The following is a 25,052-nucleotide window of genomic DNA, read 5'->3' as shown; positions in this document are numbered from 1 at the left end:
ATAGTGTGTAATGTTTCAAAAGCTTTTTATTTAAGATAAATGCTGGTATTCGGATCTAGCTATTCATCAAAGAATTCTAAAAAAAATGAATAAATTACATTTTAAAATATGTCCAAATAGAAAGCAGCTATTTTAATTCATTTAATTAATTATTTAAAAATATTTCACAACTCTTGCTGTATTTAGGATCAAATAATAAAGGACTTGGTGAGCAGAAGAACCTTCTTTAAAAAACATTCAATCTTACTGTTCAAAAACTTTTGACTGCTAGTGTTTTTTCTCAGACTGCATTCAAGCAAAAACATTATCTCTTGCTTTCCAAGATGTCTCAAAAAGTCTGTAAGAAACAAACCAACCTTCTTGGATGCCTGTCAAGATTAGAAGTACCTGCTCTTTGTCCTGCAATAGAAAGTTCACGAGTGGGTTTGTAAGACGCCATAGTCTTTGACCCAACAGATGAGAAAACACCATCCCAAATACCATTCTGTGTGCATGGTCTCTGATAAAAGCATCTTGTCAATGTCTCATCCTCCCAGATATGCGGTACTTCTAGGATTGATCTTAAGGTTACCCAAGCCTGTAATATCCCAGCAACATGCCGACCTACATGAGCTAATAAAAATGTCATCTTGAACTCTTTTGTATAATTTATGCTCTACCTCATCTCTATTGTTCTTCAGTGTGAATCAACAACAGATTTATCAACAATCAGGCCTATCTGGCTCAGAGCTCGTCCTTGGTTAGACTGCATATTTTCAGGTTATGTCAACATTAGTGACCTATAAAAAGCAGTGTTCTAAAACTTGTTTCTTTCATTATGTGGCAGTAACATCCGTGCTCAGCTTCAGGTGCTCTTAAGAAGCGTCAAAAGGAAAACAGGAACACTTGTCTGTCAAAATATAGACGCCTGTTTCCTCTCGCAGGCTATAAAAGGACATCATTGCCAATGACTTTATCCACATTTCCTTTGTCTCAGTGTGAGGCCTGAAGAATGGCCTATCTGCCTGAATGAATCTGTCCGCTGCTTTTGACACAGTTTCTTGGTGAAGTCTTTGATGAGCAGCTGATTTTCAAAGACCACATTGCAAAGAATGCTTGATCTTGCAGATTCGCACTGCATAACATCAGAAAGATTCTGCCCTTTCTAACGGAGCATGCTGCACAACTTCTTGCCCAGGCCCTTGTCATTTCTAGGCTAGACTACTGCAATGCCATTCTGGCTGGACTTCCATCATGCTCAATCAAACGTCTACAAATGATTCAGAAGGCACCGGCATGACCGGTCTTCAGCAAGCCCAAAAGAGCCTATGTTACACCTCTCTTTATCTGCTTGCACTGGCTGCCAGTTGCGGCTCGCATCAAGTTCAAGACATTGGTGCTTGCATACAGAACAACCACAGGCTCTGCGCCTGCCTGCTTCCACTCAATACTATGAATCTACATTCCCTCCAGAAGTCTGAGATCCGCTTGTGAACGACGCCTCGTGGTACCATCAGAGAGAGGCACAAAATCACTTGCCAGAACTGTTTCTTACACTGTTCCTGGCTGGTGGAACGACCTGCTAACCCCTATCCGTACCACTGACTGCCTGACAATCGTCAAGCAACAGCTGAAAACGCATCTCTTTCAACACTATTTGATTTCATCTTAATTAAAAAAAAAAAAAAAAAATACTTTGTCTTTCTCTTTATTTATTTCTTCTCTTTCTAGCTGGTAGCTGATATCTGAAACTTGGTATTAGGAACACTTCCTGTGTCTGTTTGCCTCTTCAAGATGAATCGCTTTATGTAATCCCCAATTGTATGTCGCTTTGGATAAAAGCTTCTGCAAAAAGGCTAAATGTAAATGTTTTGATGCACCTGTCAACCCTCATGGCAAAGGGCATCTCAGGAACTGCACTCCAATGGTTTGAGTATTACCTCTTAGCATGGGCGACATTTGACTCTTGAGTCGGGGGTGCAAGAAAAAAAAATGAATGAAAAGAAAATAGCAAAAGAAAAATCTTTTTCAGATAAGCATCAAAACAATACCTTACCATATTGTTACGCAGTCAAGAATAACTTAAAAGAGGATTCCAATGTTTACTAAACTGTGGATGAGCTTTTGACACTTGCTGCTGGTTTGAATCTGACTTGAATGCTTCCAGTTTTAAGTGTCAGTTGATGGCCTTTCATTTTTAACCAGAAACATGCACACTGCTTTTCTGATTTTCGTTAAAGTTTTCCGTGTCTTTTTCCTGTGTCACTTGAAATGTAACCGTTTTGATTCATTGTTACTAAAGGTGAGACGATCAGTTTTGGGACTATACTGTCATAAATTGCATACCATTCCTTCCTGAACTTTCTACTGTCTGTTACTGGAAATTAAATTAGTCTAGTGGTTGATATTTTCCAATCTCAGTAAAGTTTACACACACTTTTGGTCCATGCACTAGATCTCGCTCAGGACTCACAATGTCTTTGGTAGTTTGGCAAGAACCAGTTCCAGTTTTTTTTTTTTTTTTTACCCTGTTCATTGCTTTGGTTATGAGTTGGTGGTTTGAGTTGTTCCTCTCAGATAGGTCCTTCAAGGTATCTTTGGGGGTGAGGCGTCCAAGTCGCAACATCTAACTACTGGGATGCCTCAGGGCTCAGTTCTTGGACCATTTCTCTTCTCTGTTTACATGGCATGACTAGGTTCTCTCATTCAGAAACATGGCTTTTCATATCACTGCTATGCATCTCAGGAACTGCACTCCAGTGGTTTATATCTTACCTCTCAGATAGGTCGTTCAAATTATCTTTGCGGGGTGAGGCGTCCAAGTCGCAACGTCTAACTACTGGGATGCCTCAGGGCTCAGTTCATGGACCACTTCTCTTCTCTGTTTACATGGCATCACTAGGTTCTGTCATTCAGAAACATGGCTTTTCATATCACTGCTATGCATCTCAGGTGCTGCACTTCAGTGGTTTAAATCTTACCTTTCAGATAGGTCCTTCAAGATATCTTTGGGGGGTGAGGCGTCCAAGTCGCAAAATCTAACTACCGGGGTGCCTCAGGGCTCAGCTCTTGGACCATTTTTCTTCTCTGTTTACATGGCATCACTAGGTGCTGTCTTTCAGAAACATGGCTTTTCATATCACTGCTATCACTCCAGTGGTTTGAGTTGTACCTCTGAGAATGGTCCTTCAAGGTATCTTTGGGGGGTGAGGCGTCTAAGTCGCAACATCTAACTAATGGGATGCCTCAGGGCTCAGTTCTTGGACCATTTCTCTTCACTGTTTACATGGCATGACTAGGTTCTCTCATTCAGAAACATGGCTTTTCATATCACTGCTATGCATCTCAGGTGCTGCACTTCAGTGGTTTAAATCTTACCTTTCAGATAGGTCCTTCAAGGTATCTTTGGGGGGTGAGACATCCAAGTCGCAACATCTAACTACTGGGATGCCTCAGGGCTTAGTTCTGGGACCATTTCTCTTCACTGTTTACATGGCATGACTAGGTTCTCTCATTCAGAAACATGGCTTTTCATATCACTGCTATGCATCTCAGGTGCTGCACTTCAGTGGTTTAAATCTTACCTTTCAGATAGGTCCTTCAAGGTATCTTTGGGGGGTGAGGCGTCCAAGTCGCAACGTCTAACTACTGGGATGCCTCAGGGCTCAGTTCATGGACCACTTCTCTTCTCTGTTTACATGGCATCACTAGGTTCTGTCATTCAGAAACATGGCTTTTCATATCACTGCTATGCATCTCAGGTGCTGCACTTCAGTGGTTTAAATCTTACCTTTCAGATAGGTCCTTCAAGATATCTTTGGGGGGTGAGACATCCAAGTCGCAAAATCTAACTACCGGGGTGCCTCAGGGCTCAGCTCTTGGACCATTTTTCTTCTCTGTTTACATGGCATCACTAGGTGCTGTCTTTCAGAAACATGGCTTTTCATATCACTGCTATCACTCCAGTGGTTTGAGTTGTACCTCTGAGAATGGTCCTTCAAGGTATCTTTGGGGGGTGAGGCGTCCAAGTCGCAACATCTAACTAATGGGATGCCTCAGGGCTCAGTTCTTGGACCATTTCTCTTCACTGTTTACATGGCATGACTAGGTTCTCTCATTCAGAAACATGGCTTTTCATATCTCTGCTATGCATCTCAGGAACTGCACTCCAGTGGTTAAATCTTACCTTTCAGATAAGTCCTTCAAGGTATCTTTGGGGGGTAAGGCGTCAAAGTCGCAAAATCTAACTACTGGGGTGTCTCAGGGCTCAGTTCTTGGACCATTTTTCTTCTGTGTTTACATAGCATCACTAGGTGCTGTCATTCAGAAACATGGCTTTTCGTATGACTGCTATGCTGATGACACTCAACTCTACCTCTTATTACATCCTGATGATCTGACAATAGCTTACATATTGCTGGATGAAGAACCATCACCGTCAACTCAACCTTGCCAAGACTGAGCTGCTTGTGGTTTCAGCAAATCCATCACTTCATCAAAATTTCTCCATCCAGCTAGACACATCAAACATAACGCCTTCCAGGACAGCCAGGAACCTTGGAGTTGTGATTGATGAGCAGGTGAATTTCATAAACCACATTGTTAAAACTGCCTACAGATTTGCTTTGTACAACATTAGGAAGTTCAGGCTCTTTTTGTTGGAACATGCTACACAACTCCTTGTTCAAACTCTTGTTCTGTCTAGCCCGGACTATCGCAACACTCTCTTGGCAGGTCTTCCAGCCAGTTCAGTCAATCCTCTGCAGGTAATCCTGAATGCAGCAGCAAAAGTAGTCAGTAACAAGCTAAAAAAAGCACATGTCATACCTCTGTTCATCAATTTGCACTGACTACCAATAGCTGCTCGCATAAACTTCAAGGCATTGATGTTTTAGAATTGTTGAATAAAGAACAAAAAGTATTCTCGTAGCTTCATAATGTTATGATGAACCATTGATGTCACATGGACTATTTGATCAATGTTCCTACTATGTTTCTGGGTCTGGGAACATTTCAGCTACATTGCTGTCTACAAAGGGTCAGAAAGCTCTCGGATTACATTAAAAATATCTAATTTGTGTTCCAAGGATGAATGAAGGTCTTGCGGGTTTGGAAAGACATGAGGGTGAGTAATTAATGCCAGAATTTTCATTTTTGTGTGAACTTTCTCTTTAATGCAAAAGTTCTGAAAAAGTTTCTGTCTCAGCTTATAGGTTTGGGGTTGTTTTTTTTGTTTTTATCCTGCAAAGGGTCTTCAATTTTGGTGTTATAGAAATGACCACTCTATCTGTACCTCACCATGAGAATTCAAAGATAAAATAACCTGTTTGCCATCATAAGGCGCAGTATTTATTGTTTGCAGCGTTTTCTATCCCTTTTCTGTGCATGGGTCAGAAATGTGTAGCCGTTCCAAAAGATAAGTAAATGTCACAAGGTCAGGAAGAGTTTTACTGGATGCCTCGCAAACAAGATTATGAAATGTGTTGTTGTATTTTTGGGGTAGAGGATGACAATGAGATTCCAAGGAACGTTTAGGAGAAGCTATGCAGTCATTCCTGTAGGCACCTTAGCAATCGTATGGCAACATGCTAGAAACCACTCAGACCATGACGATTCAGCATGTCACACATTCATGATGACTTATTGCGTTTCTAAAATGGGTCGAGTGGAATGACAAGTATGCAATTGACTTCATGTTCCTAAACATTTCATCCTCTCTTTGCTCATTGTTGGATTCAGGTATTTGGTCAACAGGACAGACAGTGTGAATTTTCATATCTTGTTCCTGTTTATTGGTGCGTATCAGAGTTTGACACAGACATAATGGGAACGTTGACCCCGGCAGCGCTGCGGATACGTCTGTTAATAGCTGGCTGTCTCTGTTTCTGCCGAGCGTATGATTAATAGCCTCAGTGGTATGTTGATGACAAACAAAAACAGGATCTGTAAACTTTTATCTCCCGCTCTCTTCTCCGACTTCCGTTGAGTTATAATTTATGTCTCCATTACATATTCGCCATTCTCAGGGCTTTTTTTTTGCATCATCATGATAGAGATAGATATGCAAATGAATTGCACCCGCTGATAGCGTTGTTTATTTGCACGCATTCTTGGTGTTGTTTTAGCACCAGATTCACTGATGGAATGACGTGAAAGAACGGAAACAAATCCAGATTTTTCCAGATCCCAGTTTGTGCACACTGATAACAACCAGTGGCTTCTACATTATCTTGGTTATTTTACAGCTACTTGTCAAATAAGTCAATAAAACCATGGACTTATTACTTTCATATTGGTTTTAGTGTTTTACTTGTAGATTAGTTGAAAAGTCCTCCTAAAAACACAGTCCATTATAACAGTTGGCCCAAAAAAAACAATAGGAAGAGTGCAGCAATATAGTAATAAAAACTTAACTAAACATAATAGAGTAGTTAATTAACATTTTTGGAAAGAACATCTATGCTATGGTGGAACATCTATTTTATTTCTATTCATTTTTTTTTTAAGTTGTCTCTAATCCAATGTTTTGTTTTATGCTCACTATAAAATTAATCCTTAATTTAGTTTAGTTAAAAAACAAAACAAAAAACTATTTGTAAGTTTATTAAATTTGAAAAGTAAAATAAAAATCTTTTTTTTTTTTTGGTTAAGTGGAAACAAAATGTGTTACTTTTATCCAGCTCTTTGTTTTATACCCCCTATAAAATTAATCTTTAATTCTGTTTAGTAAAAATAGTTGGCTTGTCAAATTTTCATTTTACTAAATTTAAACAGTAAAATATCTTTCTTTTTTTTTACATGGTAACAGTCAATATTTTTATACTCATAAACAGGGCTAAGTAAAAAAAATACTGATTTCCCGATTTTAATCAATTCTCGTTTTTATGAAGCAATATGGATTCTTAAATCTCAAGAATCGATTAGTTTAGGTTAGTTTTCAGTTATTGAACAGAACATTGCAGCGTGCCTCCCATCCAATAAATCGCAAAACACTTTGTGCTTTGTTACTTTTCAAATGAAACAAAGTCTGTGATTTCAAATTCTGTCCATTTTATTACAGTATTTAAACTAGGGGTGGGCATAGATACATTTTTTTAATCTAGATTAATCTAGATTAAATCTTGGAATTAATCTAGATTAATCTAGATTAAAATGGCTAATTTGAATTCTGCTGAAGGCATTCAGAATATGTGTGCTACCCAAATAATGACTAAAAGTAAGTCTTCGAGTACGGGCCAGGTGGCGCATTAGATCAGGTGCTCATCTCCTGTTTCCAAAATGCATCACAAACTGCTTGACAATTGCATTTACAACATAATTACCTATACAAACTTGTGTAACCAAGTACTTCTGCGCAAAAGGCTGCACGACGTGCGCGTTGCCGTTAAATACACAGACGCGCACCGGCATGGATATCAGCGTACATAGTCTTCCATTAAACTGCGTTGCTTTTAGAAGCGTCAATTCAGTTGTTGCATATAGTTTAATGTCTTTATTTCGGGATTATCAAAGTAAATTATAACTCACGTGCCCCAGTAAAAAGGGTCTAGCAACGCACCTGCCCTGAAGCGGCTTCATAACTGCATCAATGTCTGCACGTCTCATTTGATGTGGTTATTTCACAGAAGTTGAAGACTCGTTCTCGCCCCCTACAGTGCAATTCGACTAGGTATACGTCATCCGCGCTAAAATATCAAGGTGAAAGTCATCATATCTTGCGTAGTTTAGACCCAGCTCCCAACCCAACTTTGATAACGGCCCACCACTAATTTAAACAATAAAATAAATTAAAAAATGGCGCTGTTTAGTGCGGAGTGACAGATCGCTGCACCACCTCAGTTTAGGAGAAACTGTGGCAAGACGCATGTGAACTGATCATCTCCTCCACTTTAATATGAAGGTACAGTATTTTACAAAAGTGAGTACACCCCTCACATTTCAGCAACCATTTTAGTATATCTTCTCAAGGGACAGTACTATAGAAATTAAACTTGGATATATTTTAGAGTAGTCAATGTGCAGCTTGTATAGCAGTATAGATTTACTGTCCTCTGAAAATCACTCTACATACAGCCATTATTGTTAAAATAGCTGACAACAAAAGTGAGTACACCCTAAGTGAACTTGTCCAAAGTGTCAATATATTGTGTTAGCACCATTGTTATCTGGCACTGCCTTAATCATCCTGGGCATGGAATTGACCAGAGCTGCACAGGTTGTTGCTGGGATCCTCTTCCACTCCTTACAGAGCTGCTGGATGTTAGACACATGGTGCTTCTCCACCTTACACATGAGGATGCCCCACAGGCGCTTAATAGGGTTCAGGTCTTGAGACATACTTGGTCACCCCTTCACCTTCGGCTTCCTCAGCAAGGCAGTTGTCATGTTGGATGTGTTTGGGATCGTTGTCATGTTAGAAAACTGCCGTTCGGCCTAGTTTCTGGAGGGAAGTCATCAAGTTCTGCTATAGAATGTACAGTACATAATGGTATCCATGTTTCCCTCAATGAACTGCAGCTCCCCAGTACCAGCAGCACTCATGCAGCCCCAGACCACGATGCTACCACCACCATGCTTGACTGTAGGCAAGACACAGTTTTCTTGGTACTCCTCACCAGACATGCTGGACATCATCTGAGCCAACCAAGCTTATCTTATAGTCTTATCAGACCACAGGACATGGTTCCAGTAATTCATGCTCTTGGACAGGTTGTCTTCAGCAAACTGTTTGCGGGCTTTCTTGTGAGCCAGCTTCAGAAGAGGCTTCTTTCTGGGACGTTGCCCATGCAAACCGACTTGTTGCAGTGTGTGGTGTATGGTCTGAGCACTGACAAGCTGACCTTCTACTTCTGCAACCTTTAAAGCAATGCTGGCAGCACTCATGCATATGTTTTTTGAAGCCGGGTTCTGCACCTGACGCACAGAACGAGTGCTCAACTTTGTTGATCGACCCTTGCAAGGCCTGTTCTGAGTGGAAACTATCTTAGAAAAACCTCCGTATGACCCTGACCACTGTAGTGTAACTCGGTTTCAGGGTGTTACTGAACTTCTAATACCCTTGGCCATCTTTGTAAAGAGCAACAATTCTAATTTTCAAATCCTTGTTTTCCATGAGATGCCATGTTGAACATCCAGTGGTCAGTATGAGAGAATTCTACTTAAAGCACCTAATTTTAACTGCTCTAATACAAGATACACAACTTTGTATGGTATTGTGTATTGTGATAAATATCATATTGTGATGTTGCAGACAATACCCTGCCCCAGTTATAACCTCTCTCATGTTTTTAGAAAAGATGTTTGAATAGATTTGAAGAAAATTTTACTGAGCAAATATTTCATTAGTAATGGTGCATTTGTGTTGTTTTTATTTGTTCCAGGAATCCAGAATGTTCTTAGTCTCTTTTGTGCAGTTCTGACAGAGCACAAGGTTTTGTTCCACTCCGCCAGCTATCAGAGACTAGGAGAGGCCTGCCGTGCCTTAGAGTCCATCATGTTTCCTCTTAAGTACAGGTGGGTCAACATCAACTGTTACTTATATAACTGGAATAATTGACCTTCAGTTGCCTTGATAACAGCATCTTATTTCATTAGCTACATTATTAGCAAATCTAGTTAAATCGGAAGTGCTTTGCATGAAAACTAGGACAAGTGCTGTATCAAATCAAGCCCGCCAAGAAAGCTTAAATTAATATGTCCTCTTCAGAAATGATAAGCCTGTAATTTTGCAAATCGCTCTATTTTTAGAGTCTTTCGCAACAGTATGTACTATTTTCGTGCTTGGTATGTAATGAGAACAGTCTGATGTTAACATCTGCTGACTGCTTTTGACGTGATGATGGTGGTTGCCTAATTCTCATTTGGCCTGCAGCTACCCCTACATTCCCGTCCTCCCATCTCGACTGCTCGAGGTGTTGAGCTCGCCTACGCCCTTTATCATCGGCGTGCACTCCATGTTCCAGAGCGAGATCCAAGAGCTGGTGAGCTCAAGACATTATTCAGTCTGCCTTAAACAGGTGGTCAGATTCTGGTAATGTTGCTTTGTGACCATTTCGGTAATTTCTGAAGGGGTTTTGGTTTCTTTTTTACAGCTCGATGTGATCATCGCTGACCTTGATGGAGGAACAATTAAAATACCGGAGTGTATACACCTCTCCCAGCTCCCTGAACCCCTGTTGCACAATACTCAAAAAGCACTGTCCATGGTAAAAAAATACACTTTGCACACACACATTATGTTATGGTTACACACACATTTAAGTAGACATAGCATGCATATGTTTTATTACTATTATTTTAAACATTTGCCAAAATAAAATTAAAAATTAAAAAATTATATACAGTTGAGGTCAAAAGTTTTGCAATCTGCAAAATATTAATTATTTTACCAAAATAAGAGGGATCATACATTATTTAGTACTGACTTGAATAAGATATTTCACATAAAAGACGTTTACATATAGTCCACAAGAGAAAATAATAGTTGAATTTATAATAATTACCCAGTTCAAAAGTTCACATACGCTTGATTTATTAATACTGTGTTGTTACCTGATTTATTTTTATAGTTGTTGTTTAGTAATAGTTGTTCATGAGATCCTTGTTTGTCCTGAACAGATAAAACACCCGCTGTTGTTCAGAAAAAGTTCCAGAGTCTTCAGGTTTTAGGTTTTCAGCATTTTTGTGTATTCAAATAATATTTACCCTAATTTTCAAATTTTAAATGCATCTTAATGCATTGCATTTCTGTTTGAAGCATCATTGAGCATTTGAACCTTCTGTAATAGTTGCATATGAGTCCCTCAGTTGTCCTCAGTGTGAAAAGATGGATCTCAAAATCATACAGTCATTGCTGGAAAGGGTTCAAAAAAACAAAAATGCTGGAAAACCAAAGAATATGTGGGATCTGAAGGATTTTTCTGAAGAACAGCAGGCAGTTAAACTGTTCAGGACAAATAAGGAATAAGTTAACAACTATCACTAAACAAAAAAAACACAGCTGTGGATCATTCAGGTAACAACACAGTATTAAGAATCAAGTGTATGTAAACATAAACAGGGTTTTTTTTTTTTACTGTTATTGGACTATATTTGAACATCTTTTATGTGAAATATAAAAAAAAAAAATTAGCATGCATTTTGTATGGTCCCTCTTATTTTGGCAAAATAATTAACATTTTGCAGGTTCTGCAAGGTGTATGTAAACTTTTGACCTCTACTGTATTGTATGTTAAAATACTTTCAGACATTTAAGGAAACCCCTAATCCTAAATATAAAAGGTTCATCTGTCCTACACCACTGTGCTTTGGATCTGAGTTATTCTTAAAGATGTTGAAGAGGGGCTTTTTTTTTTTTTTTTTTTTAGATAATACGATTATACGATATAAAACTTGTATATAATTGTTGTCCACTGGAAAACACTCATGTCTACTTTTGGTTATGTTGACTTTTACTATAGATAGAATGCACACTTTTTTTTACTATTTTAATTTGCATCGAAATTCCATTAAAAGGATGTTTAATTAGGTTGTCTATATAACTAAAATCTCCATTGACCTTCTAAAATGAGTGTCAAAACCATGCATGTTCTGATTTCCTTAGTCGTTGATCTGTCAACCTTCAGTTCATGCATTGCACCTAGAAAATGCGTCTCAAACTGATTTCGTGCTAAAATACTAAGTGAAACCTCAGATTATGTTAAAAAATAAACTCTCTGACAATCAATAATTACCAGCACGAACAGGAACCCGAGTCGTGCGTCATTGCAATCCACATTTAAAAAGTCAAATTAACATTAAAACAGATGTGTAATGATAGAATTCTATTTATGGTGCCAAAATTGACTAATTACATTGTTTTCATTCATTGTGTAAGATTGTTTATAAGAAAGAGGAAAAAACCTGTGATCTTGAAAAACGATTTGTTTGGAGATAATTACTCAGATATGACCCAAGCCAGATCATATATACTTGGGATTGTGTACTTTTACTTAGAAATCTTCACGCTTCACTGTAGGATTAGTTCACTCATGAATTAAAATGTCCTGATAATTTACTTACCCCCATGTCATCCAAGATGTTCATGTCTTTCTTTCTTCAGTGGATAAGAAATTATGTTTTTTGAGGAAAACATTTCAGGATTTCTCTCCATATGATGGACTTCAATGGTGCCCTCAAGTTTGAACTTCAAAAATGCAGTTTGAATGCAGCTTCAAAAGGCTCTTAACAATCCCAGCTGAGGAAGAAGGGTATTATCTAGTAAAACGATTGGTCATTTTCGAAACAAACTCATTATTTATGTACTTTGTAACCTCAAACGCTTGTCTTGTCTATGTCTGCTTGAACTGTTTTTTCATTTCAAAACAGTTAGGGTATGTCAAAAAACTCTCACGTTTTCTTCCCCAACTTCAAAATCGCCCTACATTGCTGCAGAAGTCCTGACCCAGTGTTTACAAAGTGAACATGCAAAGAAGATCAAATGCCCTTTACAAAAAAAGGTAAAACGGCGATGTTTGACGATTTTGAGGTTGAAGAACTTTATTGACTCGGATTACACATAAAATATGACTATGCATGCGCAATGCAGAGACAAGACAAAACGAGCATTTGAGGTCAATTTGTTTCAAAAATGGTCAATGGTTTCACTAGATAAGACCCATCTTACTCAGCTGGGATCGTTTAGAGCCCTTTAAAGCTGTATTTAAATTGCATTTTGGAAGTTCAAACTTTGGGGCACCATAGAAGTCCACTATATGGAGAGAAATCCTAAAATGTTTTCCTCAAGAAACATAATTTCTTTACGACTGAAGAAAAAAAAACATGAACATCTTGGATGGCAAAGCGGTGAATAAATTATCTGTAATTTTTTGTTCTGGAAGTGAACTAATCCTTTAAGGTTTTTGAGGAAAACAATCCAAGATTTTTCTCCATGTAGTGGACTTCAATGGGGATCAACGGGTTGAAGGTCCAAACTGCAGTTTCAGTGCAGCTTCAAAAGGCTGTACACAATCCCAGTCGAGGAATAAAGGTCTTACCTAGCAACCAAACATAATTTTCTACAAACATAAAATTTCTATACTTTTTAACTACAAATTCTTATCTTGCGCTAGCTCTAGTGTGCGAGCTAGAGCAAGACAAGCATTTGAGGTTAAAAAGTATATAAATAGTCAATTTGTTTAAAAAATGGCAGATCTTTTCGCTAGATAAGACCCTTCTTCCTCGGCTGGGATCGTTTAGAGCCCTTTGAAGCTGCATTTAAACTGCATTTTGGAAGTTCAAACTTTGGGGCACCATAGAAGTCCACTATATGGAGAGAAATCCTAAAATGTTTTCCTCAAGAAACATAATTTCTTTACGACTGAAGAAAAAAAAACATGAACATCTTGGATGGCAAAGCGGTGAATAAATTATCTGTAATTTTTTGTTCTGGAAGTGAACTAATCCTTTAAGGTTTTTGAGGAAAACAATCCAAGATTTTTCTCCATGTAGTGGACTTCAATGGGGATCAACGGGTTGAAGGTCCAAACTGCAGTTTCAGTGCAGCTTCAAAAGGCTGTACACAATCCCAGTCGAGGAATAAAGGTCTTACCTAGCAACCAAACATAATTTTCTACAAACATAAAATTTCTATACTTTTTAACTACAAATTCTTATCTTGCGCTAGCTCTAGTGTGCGAGCTAGAGCAAGACAAGCATTTGAGGTTAAAAAGTATATAAATAGTCAATTTGTTTAAAAATGGCAGATCTTTTCGCTAGATAAGACCCTTCTTCCTCGGCTGGGATCGTTTAGAGCCCTTTGAAGCTGCATTTAAACTGCATTTTGGAAGTTCAAACTTGGGGGCACTATTGAAGTCCACTATATGGAGATAATTCCTAAAATGTTTTCCTCAAGAAACATAATTTCTTTACAACTGAAGAAAATTATCTGTAAATTTTTGTTCTGGAAGTGAACTAATCCTTTAAGGTTTCTGAGGAAAACAATCCAAGATTTTTCTCCCTATAGTGGACTTCAATGGGGATCAACGGGTTGAAGGTCCAAACTGCAGTTTCAGTGCAGCTTCAAAAGGCTCTGTATGATCCCAGCCGAGAAATAAAGGTCTTACCTAGCAATCAAACATCATTTTCTAAAAAATTAAACTGTAATGTATAATGTAACTGCAAATGCTTATCTTGCACTAGCTCTTGTGTGCGAGCTAGTGCAAGACAAGCATTTGTGGTTAAAAAAGTATATATAATTTGAAGCTTTTTTTTAGAAACGACTGATTGTTTTGCTAGATAAGACACTTATTTCTGTGTAAAGCCTTTTGAATCTGCATTAAAACAGCATTATGAACCTTCAGCACGTTGACTCCTATTGAAGTCACTATATGGAGAAAAATCCTTTAATGTTTTCCTCAGAAACTAATTTCTTTTCAATTGAAGAAAGAAAGACATGAACATCTTGGATGACATGGGGTTGAGTAAATTACCAGGAAATGTTCATTCTGGAGTGAACTAATGCTTTAAATCGTCATACTTCTTCATCTTTCTTCAGTAGCTAATCTGTACTTTCAACATATACATAACCTCTTGCGAGGATTGAAAGATGATTCCGACTGGAGACATTCCATAAGCTATATTTGCACCATTTGTCTCATTCCCACAGATAGCAGGATATTTCCTCACTGTAAATACCTTCTTTGTCTTCAGGTTTTGCACCCAGATCTGGAAGAAGCAGATAATGCCTTCCCACCCCCTCGTTCTGCTCCATCCAACCTCAAACTGCTGGTAAGAGCCTGATTTGTCTATTTTCGCTTTTACAATCTGACAAAGTTACATGTGAGTTTTGCGGAATGTGTGGCTGACACTCATGTGGTCCACATGGGAGTCTCTTATTGGGTCTTCGGGGGACTGAAATATCTATTCATTGAAGGAGTTTGAACTCCCATCACGTACGCAGTTTATTTTGAGGCGAGAAAATTTTCACTCTGACTCATTCCATCCTCATACATTTATCTGGAATGTCTCTCTGTCGCTTCTATTCTGGCTTTCTTGTTTTTGACAGGATAAGGAGGTGAGGGCGGTCTTCCTGCGCTTGTTTGCACAACTCTTCCAGGGCTACAGGTCCTGTCTGCAGCTCATTCGCATCCATTCCGAACCAGTGATTCACTTTCACAAGGTGAGAAGAGGGCGCTGATCTGCAACCTCATGATGTTGAACCTCATTTGCAGAGTAATCAGGCCCATCAGCCCACAAACTATTAGAAGCAATTACTGTCATCATGCCAGATCAGTCCAGTAAACCGGCTTAACACTTCTCAAGTGCTTGCATAATGACTGTTCGAGAAGGATCTCCTTGCTAATTATGTCCAGGGTTTTCAGCAAAGGGTCTGTAAAAATTCAGCAGGGGTTTGTGGATACAAATATTTTATAGTATTTCTAAATGTGGTACATTAATGACCTGTGCTCTCAAAAAATGTTGTTTGAAGGCCTGTGTAAATTTATTCTGTAGAATCCAAAAGGAGATTAGTCACTTATTAGTCACTCAGTGAATAGGAATCAGTGCTTTCAAGCTTATACGGATGGAAAAACACTATGAAAATGCCATAAATGTATCATAAACATAGACCATACAATGTATCTGCTATATTTCCTGATAATGAATTTGTATACTATGGCCAAAATTTATAGCAAATCCTTTTTTTTTTCCTCAGGCACTAGTCAGTTTTAAGATCTTGGGTTTTTTGCTTCAATAAGTGGACTTATTTTAGACGAGTGGAAAGAAAACTTTCAGAATACACATTTAAGTGTTTATTTTATTACAGTTTATCTATTTGCAGCTGTAGATTTCACTTGTAGTAGATAAGATATAGATAGATTTTGCCTGTTTCTTACACAAAGTTAACACATACAGTTGTGGCCAAAAGTTTACATACACCTTGCAGAATCTACAAAATGTTAATTATTTTAGCAAAATAACAGGGTTCATATAAAATGCATGTTATGTTTTATTTAGTACTGACCTGAACAAGATATTTCACATGAAAGACGTTTTACACATAGTCCAGAAAAGAAAATAGTTGAATTTATAAAAATGGCCCTATTCAAAAGTTTACATACACTGGATTCTTAATACTGTGTTGTTCCCTGAATGATCCACAGGTGTGTTTTTTGTTTAGTGAGTCCGTTGTTTGTCCTGAACAGTTAAACTGCCCAGTGTTCAGAAAAATCCTTCAGGGTCCCACAATTTTTTTGGTTTTTCAGCATTTTTGTGTATTTGAACCCTTTCCAACAATGACTATTACAGAAGTATCAAACGCTCACTGATGCTTCAGAAGGAAAAATTATGCATTAAAGGCCAGGGGTGTGAACTTTTGAGCAGTATGAAGATGTGTACATTTTTCTTAGTTAGTCTAAATATCTTTTTTTTTTTTTTTTTTTTTTGTACTGCCCTTCAGAAGCGACAGAAGACTTACATGTTTTCCTGAATAATTAAAATTTACTCTGATCTTTAAATTAAAAAAAAAAATTCACACTCTGGCTCTTAATGCATCATTTTTCTTTCTGCAGCATCAGTGAGCATTTGAACCTTCTGTAATAGTTGCATATGAGTCCCTCAGTTGTTCTCAGTGTGAAAAGATGGATCTCAAAATCATACAGTCATTGCTGGTAAGGGTTCAAATACACAAAAATGCTGAAAAACCAAAAGAATTTGTGGGACCTAAAAGATTTCTGATGAATAGCGGACTATATTATGGACTATATTTAATGCCTTTTTGTGAGATATCTTATTCAGGTCAGTACTAAATAAAAAATAACATGTACTTTGCATGTTACCTCTTATTTTACTAAAATAATTTTGCAGATTCTGCAAGGTATATGAAAACTTTTGACCTCAACTGTATATTAATAAGTCTTAAAATGTAGTGTACAAGTCATTTTAATGACTTTTATGATACTTTGATATTTTGCCTCATTTTTGAACCTCTTTAAAGCTCTAGTCCCCATTATAATTGCATGAAGACCAGATAATTTATTTTGTTTTCTACAAATAAAGATATATGGATTATGTAAAATATAACAGTTTTTGGGGAAAATAACATTCTGAATGCAAAACCAGTGTGTTCAAGTTATAACAGAAATATGCTTTAAATATAATAGTTTTGTACAGTTATGTTAAAAAATATAATGATTTAGCCTTAGTAAATTGAACAAAAACAAAAAGCAATAACACGCCTGATGTGCACTCTTTGCTCATTTTACATCACCATCTTGCTCTGAGTGATTTGAACACGCCTGACATAATAATTATGACTACCAAACTTGTAAATATGAAGTTAATTGAACAATGCAAAAAAATATTAATCTGATAACATGTCATGTTATATAGACCACCAGACGTTACAAACAACTCTGACTGGATTGAAATACAGCATTGTTTATCTTACCTTAACTCAAGGCAGCTTGCACTTGTACAAACACCTGCCTTTTCATAAACACGATGGGTTTGGGTCAGAGCCAGAGAATGAAAGAATAATCTCAATGAACTCGCTAGATAAGCACTGAGCTTTGCCTCATCCAAAGCATTTGCTTTGAAGTGCCTCGGTGCAAACGTAAGCGCTCACGCCGATGGTATCGCGGTTAGTTTGTTTAAAACACTTTGGTGCGTTGGATTGTCCTCGCAATGAGCCATATGAAAAGTATCAAACTCGTATTCGCAAGTGTTATTTCACCCCCCAACCTGTTTTTGTTTGTGTCGGCCGTTGTCTCTGTGGCAACGTCTCGATACGACCCTCATAAAGCACCCCACATGGCTCAGATTATAGTACAAGAATGCTTCACATCTCTAAACTGAGCGACTTGTCCTGCCAAATGCTGCTTAATTTACTGGATAATGCTGCAGGGGATTTGCTTAAAATATACATATGCCCATCTTATTGGATGTATCTGGTGATGCAGATAACAGACGTATGACATTGTGTTTTCTGGAAGTAGTCTTGCTTAGAAAAATCTCTCTTCAGCATTTGAATTAAGCTTGGCTGCTGGGTTTGAAGTAGACGGTTAGCAGATACCACAATTTTAGTTTGATCAGTGACCTTTTTTTTTTTCCTGATAGGCTGCCTTTCTGGGCCAGCGGGGCCTGATCGAAAATGACTTCCTTACCAAGGTGTTGGATGGCATGGCCTTTGCGGGATTCGTGTCTGAACGGGGACCTCCATACAGAGCCTCCGATCTGTTCGATGAGGTGCAGTACTTCTTTATCAGAGCCTACTAAGTAACAAGGGTGTAGAAATGTAACAAAAATAATCCCTAACTTTTTTCTTCATGTAAGAGCGGATACGGCCATTTGTACGTTTTATGGGTCTCATCCGCATCTAGCTATTTTAAACAAAACAGCTGGTTTTGCTGCTTGATATTGCAAATTGGTGTGTCTTAGTATATTCATTTAATGTATTGTCTTAATTATGAGCACACTGGTTTGTAGTGCAAACAGTTTTACCATTTACTGCACATTGCTATTCTTGTTATTTCCCAATAGCGAATAATGAACTGGAAGTCTCTTTTCCATTAATCTACTGTACAATGTTTGGCCTCTTAAACAGATTTTCTAACCCTTTTAAATGTGTGATATTATACTAATAACAGGGCTCAAAATTAACTTTTTTACTTGGTAGCACTGGTGCTCCCAAGTTCAAAAAGTTAGGAGCACCAAAAAAAATTTAGGAGGACCTAATGAATATTAAGGAGCACCACAACTGCCAATTGAGCAGAACAGCCAGCACTCGTCCCAGCATTTATGTTTAGTAATGCACCAAACTTAATTCTTCATGGCTGATTCTGATTGCCGGTGCTTTACAAGCAAATTGGCTGATTCTGAAAGACTTTTTTCAAATATTTATTTTACACATTAAGCAACGGATACGAATGAATGAAAATATGAGTACATGAACAAGATTTTTATTTTCCTTATTATAGGTAGAGACATTTAAATTAGTGGCAACCACTACATTTTTAAACAGTCTACAGTAGAAATAACAAAAATTAAATGACACAATTCTTTCTTAGTTGCATTAAGTGCAAACAATAAATGCAGCCAAAATCAAAGTAGCTATAGACAACTACACAACCTATAATAGCCCACATACTACATACCACACATACCTACTTGCATACCACAAACAGCCTAGATATGTTATGTAGTCTAATGTGCACACATTCGCTCTCTAAACGTGGGTATTAAAATGGCCTTTGAATGCGCATGCGCTTTTTGCTTACAGTTTTCGTTTTAATGATTGTGCTAAGCGTTCAGCTGTGCTGAGCGTGCATTCTACAATGCAATACATTAATTTAACAAAAGAATTTGAAAGTTGGGGGACACAAACAGGGTTTTTGAAAAGTCTGATGTGAATGTATGCCGTGTTGTACAGTATATTAAGGCGGAGGCGCCAGAATTGCATCTGAAAGAATGTGCGCTGATTTTTGTAAAGAAATGAAAACAAGTCGCACCACAACAATTTCTCACACTCGCACAAATGCTCCTAAATATATTTTGAGGTCGCGCATTATATTCAATATTGAAAATGCTTTTAGTTCACCCAAAAATTAAAAATGCTGTGGTTCAACCGTAATTTTATGAAGCTACGAGAATACTTTTTATGCTCAAAGAAAACAAAAATAATGGATTAGAAAGCTCCCTGATTTTATCAAATATATCTTAAATTGTGTTCAGAAGATGAGAGTGAGTAATTAATGACAGAAATGTAATTTTTGGGTGAACTATCACTTTAAATAAACTTAAAATGCCAGTAGGTGGCAGCATGTCATTATCTCAATTAGTGCATCATTGATTCATTCATTCAACTGATTTCATTCAAAGCGGCTGATTCATTCAGGAACAAAACAAGTGACTTTATGAATGGATGGCTGAATCATAGACTCAGGTCGATTCATTCAAAATCACTGATTTATTCAGTACCAAAACACCACCATTTAATCAGAGATGCAATGGTCTGCTTCGACTCTTTTTGGAACTAATTGTTATTGGTGGAAGAGAGCGAAATATTGTATCAAGTGGCTTTGGGGGCTTAATATTTTGAATAAACTATTAAATAGTGATGATCTTAAGAGGAGGAGGAACGATAGTGTGACTAAAGGCTGCACTTGTAGGCAGACATTATATTTCAAAACCAGACTGTCTGACCTAAAACTGGACAGATGGCCACCTGAGTATTGCAGTGATTCATCAAAAATAAGTTGTTCCCCAAATTACGTATTATCCATTTATCTACAAAATGTCATAGCGAATGAGTAAGCAAAGTGAGATGCACCTTTAGTGATTCAGGTCTCCTCTGCTCTTCATGTTGCTGCCTATATAGAGCAATCCAAATCTGTCACTTATGATTATTTTCTGTTAGGATGCTGCCTATGTAGGCAGTAGACAGCAAGGAAACTCTCTAGGTGTGGAAACTGTCTTCAGAATATTTTGAAAATAATTATGAATTGTAAAGTATGATGGAATCAGAATGATATTTGTGACTATTTCATCATGTACTGTATGGCATGATTCAGTAAACAACTGTAATCGGATCGAATTATTGTTAGAGCAAATATTTACTCTCCTACTAAGTAACATCATTCCACAAGAGGAAGATAATACATGCGTGACTCAGTGCAGCTGAGTGAAATTCCAGCTATTGTTCTGGGTAATGTTAAATCAATTACAGGTGGAAAAACTGATTTCTTGTGCACATTGTAACCACAGATTCATGGGCTCCTATAGTAAACTGCTCTCTTTCTGTTCTGTAGCTGGTGGCATTAGATGTAGGCTGCTTCAAGGAGGAAGAGGAAAACCTGGTCAAATTCCAGAAGCGATTGAGAGAGCTGTCCGAGCAGCTTTACAAAAACGTAAGCACATGACACCATTTCTAATGTCAGTCCCTTCAGGTGCTTGAACTGCAGTGGCTGCTGCTTGATGCAGCGGTTAACCTTCTGTTTTTGCCAACAGTTCTCCCTTGTCACATCTGATGGATTTTATTAAGAACTTAGGCTTCTGTAATTCTTTTCCTTATTAAAAAGGTTTACACTTAAAGACTAAATGTGACCCTGGACCACAAAACCAGTCATAAGGTTAAATTTGACAAAACTGAGATATATACATCATATGAAAGCTCAATAAATAAGCTTTCTATTGATGTATGGTTTGTTAGGATAGGACAATATTTGAAAATCTGAAATCTAAGGGTGCAAAAAATCTAAATACTGAGAAAATCACCTTTAAAGTTGTCCAAATTAAGTTCTTAGCAATGCATATTACTAATCAAAAATTACATTTTGATATGTTTACAGTAGGAATTTTACAAAAAATCTTCATGGAACATGATCTTTACTTAATTTCCTAATGATTTTTGACATTAAAAAAAAAAATCAATAATTTTGACACATATAATGTATTTTTGGTTATTGCTACAAATATACCCCAGCGACTTAAGACTGCTTTTGTGGTCCAGGGTCACAAATAGTACTTTTGGTGAGTATTTTGTAAGTCACATGAGAGCTTTTCTTTTTGGTGCGGCCCCGTTGAGATCACATGACCTATCAAATACTTCTCAGTTTGTCCTAGGTATTGGAAATTTTCACTCACAGTATACAAAAAGCAGGAAAGACTGTGGAAAGCAGATTTTCACAGTTGAGGTTGTAGTACTCTCGGAGTTATGAGTGATGAGTGATGATGAACTTTTTTCCAGTTTTTAAGCTGCTGCTCCAAAAAACATCTCTTAACCCTGAATTTAGACAGTTGTTTTGTCATGCGTCCTGTAGGAGAACCCAAACCCCCACATGGCCTTTCAGAAAGTGCCTCGGCCCTCCGAGGGATCGCACCTGCGGGTACATGTAGTTCCCTTTCCCTTGTTGGAAGAGAACAGGGTGGAGGAATTGATAAAAGACGGTCTGGCCAAACAGCACACTGCCCCTATCAGTACCCGTCCAGAGAGGAAGTGTGTGGTGCCCGCTGGACCCCCTGTGGGTAAGTGAAAATATTATTATTACATGACTTCATAGAATATTAGGCTATGCTCACACTGCAGGCAAATGTGGCCCAAATCAGATTTTTTTTGCTGATATGTGACTCAGATGTGTTTTGCTCATGACAGTGTGAACAGCACAAACCACAAATCTGATCTTTTCAATTTCCGATTTGTGCCACTTCCAAATGTGTTACTAAATCTGATAAAGGTCAGATGTTTTGCAATACAACCACAGTCTGAACAGTCCTATCAGAATTCATTTCACTTTTTACGTCACTCTAGATCAACATTTGTCACAATTCTACTCATGGGAGTCACTTCAAAGATTTTACATACCCAAAGTTATCAAGACAGTTGCGAAAGGTAATCAGTGGAAGTGTGATGTGTCAGTACTCTTATCATAAGTCCTTGTTCACATCCTTGTCTTTATTTTATATGTTGCCTGGCTTCTGTGGCAGATCACACAATAAATAAATGCACAATGATTTACTTTATGTCCTCCGTGTTTACTTCCACATGACAGCGTGCTGCACAAGTGTTGCCAAGTCCACAGTTTGGGCTACTTTTTCACTGTTGCCATGAGTTGTTTTTCAACTTTCGGCCCCATAAACACAATATTTACCCCCCTCCCCATACATTATTGGGCTATTGAACCATGTTCCTATTGTTCTTTTGCACATGCTAATCAGTTTAGAACCATAATCTTTTCACACTGAAAATCTGATATTGGCTGCAAAAACAAAAATGTGAACAGCTATTTTAATATATTTTAAAATGTATTTTATTCATGTGACAAAGCGGAATTTTCAACATCATTACGCCAGTCTTTAGTGTCAAATGATCCTTCAGAAATCAGTCTAATATGCTGATTTGATGTTTGTATATTATTGGCATCCAGTTATTAATAATAGTTCTTATTGTTATTTTTACTGCTTAATATTTTTAGATGTTAAAAAAAACTGCATTTATTTTATTATAAAAAATGTATTGTGACATTATAAATGTATTCACTTACTTTTGAGTAATTTAATGCATTCCCGTTCTTTTAAATTGAAATAATATTTCAAACCTTTGACCGGTATTTTATTACATTTTACATTTTTCACATTTATTACAAATTACATTTATATTTTTTTAAACATAAAATTTCTATTTTATCATGGTGTAACTCAAAGAAATTTACTCTTATCAAAAATAAATAAGTTGTTCCAAATAATTATTAACAGATTATTATAGTTGTTCCAGATAATTATTACCAAATAACATATGCTGTGAAAATTATTTATTAACATGGTGACATTAGTAGAGCTGCAGCGGTCCGTCAACGTCATAATTAAGAAAATGCATAGATTAGCATGAAATGCCTATATAATGGTGACGATTTAATTCACCCCCAGAGACGGAGAAATAGAAATGATTTGCGTTCATCTTCAGATCCACTGAAGCTGCCGTCAGTGCCGTGCACACTTAAGTAACTTTTAAAAAGTAATTCAAGGGATAGTTCACCAAAAAATGGAAATTCTGTCACTAATTACTCATCCTCATGTCTTTACAAACCTGTAAGACCTTTGTTCATCTTCTAAACACAAATTAAGATATTTGTGATGAAATCCGAGAACTTTATCCTGAAGGGGGCTATTTGATTATTTTTTGTTTCGTTAATTACTTAATGACTTACATTGATGTCTTTTATGTTGCTTTTGCCCTGTTACTATAGCAATAACACACTTGAGATGGTGTATAACAGTGATGTTATCACAGTTAAGGAGTTTACAGAATAAACACTTCTATGTGTTGTGCCTAAAAATACTGCTAAACCATGGTTAGGTTGCTGTTTGCATTATTATCGCTTCTTGTCTTTTATGCAGTGTCTATCATGGGCAAGCCCAGCTCGGTTTTTAACAGCGCTCGCAGACTGGAGGTGGTCCGGACGTGCATCGGTTTCATCTTCGACAACAAGACTCTGGAGACAGAGAAGGTGATGCAATCATTTCTGTGATGACAGAAGGATTAACCCCACACATTCACTTGCACATCTGGAAAAAGACAGCATGCAGATTAGCTTGCATTAGTGATGGCATTCGCAGCACGATAAGCAAAGCTCTCCAGCTGCAAGCCGTACACACGTAGGAGGAAAGGGGTGAACAAACAGTCACACATATTCTTCTAATTTCCCTGCCCTTATCACTAATACCAATATTATTCTAACTATAAGCATGACTGGTGTTTGTCTAAAGCATCTTAACATTTTGTTAGGCTAAATAACTTTGTCCAAATTACCTGTAGCAGAGGAAATCTGTTTGCAAAGGATGTTTGGAGCCTGCCATCGTTTGTGTTTGCGTTGGAATGGTTGCCAGCTATCTGCACACATTTGAGTTTAAATTGTAGGTTACACAATGCAAGCATGCATCCCTTTACAGTTGTAAAAATGTTGTGCTTGCAGCTTAATGGCTTCTCTGAGCCAGTAAAGACATCACCTCCACACAACCTCTACTCCATCAGCCCGGGTAAACCTGAGCGGAGGGTGCCGCCTCCGTCCGTCTAGACGTAAAATCTCATCAATAACAACCGTTCTGGAATTTTAACTATGGGTCAGAGGGCAACTGGCTGGATTTAGCTGGAGCGATTGCGCCCTTTGCATGCATGTATACAAGCGCGCCGCTTCTGCATCCAGATGAGGGCGGCCCAGTCTGGTTTAGGTGCATGGTGAGCACTTAAGAAGCATATGTTTTAGTAATGTCTTGACACTGCTGTTTCTTTCAGGCACTCCCTGCGGCTCTTCGGGCCCTGAAAGGCAAAGCAGCACGCCAGTGCCTGACCGAGGAGCTCAGCCACCACGTGCAGCAGAACCGTGCTATCCTGGACCACCAGCAGTTTGATCATATCATTCGCATGATGAACTGCGCTCTACAGGTGGGCATGAGTATTACCAGAATTTATTACCACAGTGACCTAAAAGCAAAAGCACCAGAGCAGTTAGTCAAGTAATGGGATCACTCCTGCCAGAGTTCCAGATCACAAAATGCAGGAATGCTGCAACACTAAAAACATTGGGTTTTTCAGGCAAGTGTTT

At 37.8% G+C, this 25,052-nt stretch overlaps 1 protein-coding gene across 1 annotated transcript in view; it reads left to right on the top strand.

The window, feature by feature from the left end:
• Positions 1–4,400: 4,400 nt before the first annotated feature.
• LOC141330903 (myotubularin-related protein 13-like) overlaps positions 4,401–25,052 on the top strand; it is a 122,069-nt gene continuing 101,417 nt past the window's right edge. The window contains exons 1-12 of the mRNA XM_073835699.1: positions 4,401–4,559; positions 4,685–4,745; positions 9,288–9,492; positions 9,851–9,959; positions 10,071–10,184; positions 14,668–14,745; positions 15,023–15,136; positions 18,073–18,201; positions 20,763–20,861; positions 21,774–21,978; positions 23,848–23,957; positions 24,743–24,892. Coding sequence (XP_073691800.1) covers positions 4,401–4,559; positions 4,685–4,745; positions 9,288–9,492; positions 9,851–9,959; positions 10,071–10,184; positions 14,668–14,745; positions 15,023–15,136; positions 18,073–18,201; positions 20,763–20,861; positions 21,774–21,978; positions 23,848–23,957; positions 24,743–24,892 — 1,533 coding nt within the window. The remainder of the gene's footprint in view (positions 4,560–4,684; positions 4,746–9,287; positions 9,493–9,850; positions 9,960–10,070; positions 10,185–14,667; positions 14,746–15,022; positions 15,137–18,072; positions 18,202–20,762; positions 20,862–21,773; positions 21,979–23,847; positions 23,958–24,742; positions 24,893–25,052) is intronic.

The sequence above is a fragment of the Garra rufa genome, chromosome 3 (genome assembly GCF_049309525.1).
Source record: "Garra rufa chromosome 3, GarRuf1.0, whole genome shotgun sequence".
NCBI lineage: Eukaryota > Metazoa > Chordata > Actinopteri > Cypriniformes > Cyprinidae > Garra > Garra rufa.
This window is presented reverse-complemented; position numbering and strand designations above follow the sequence as displayed.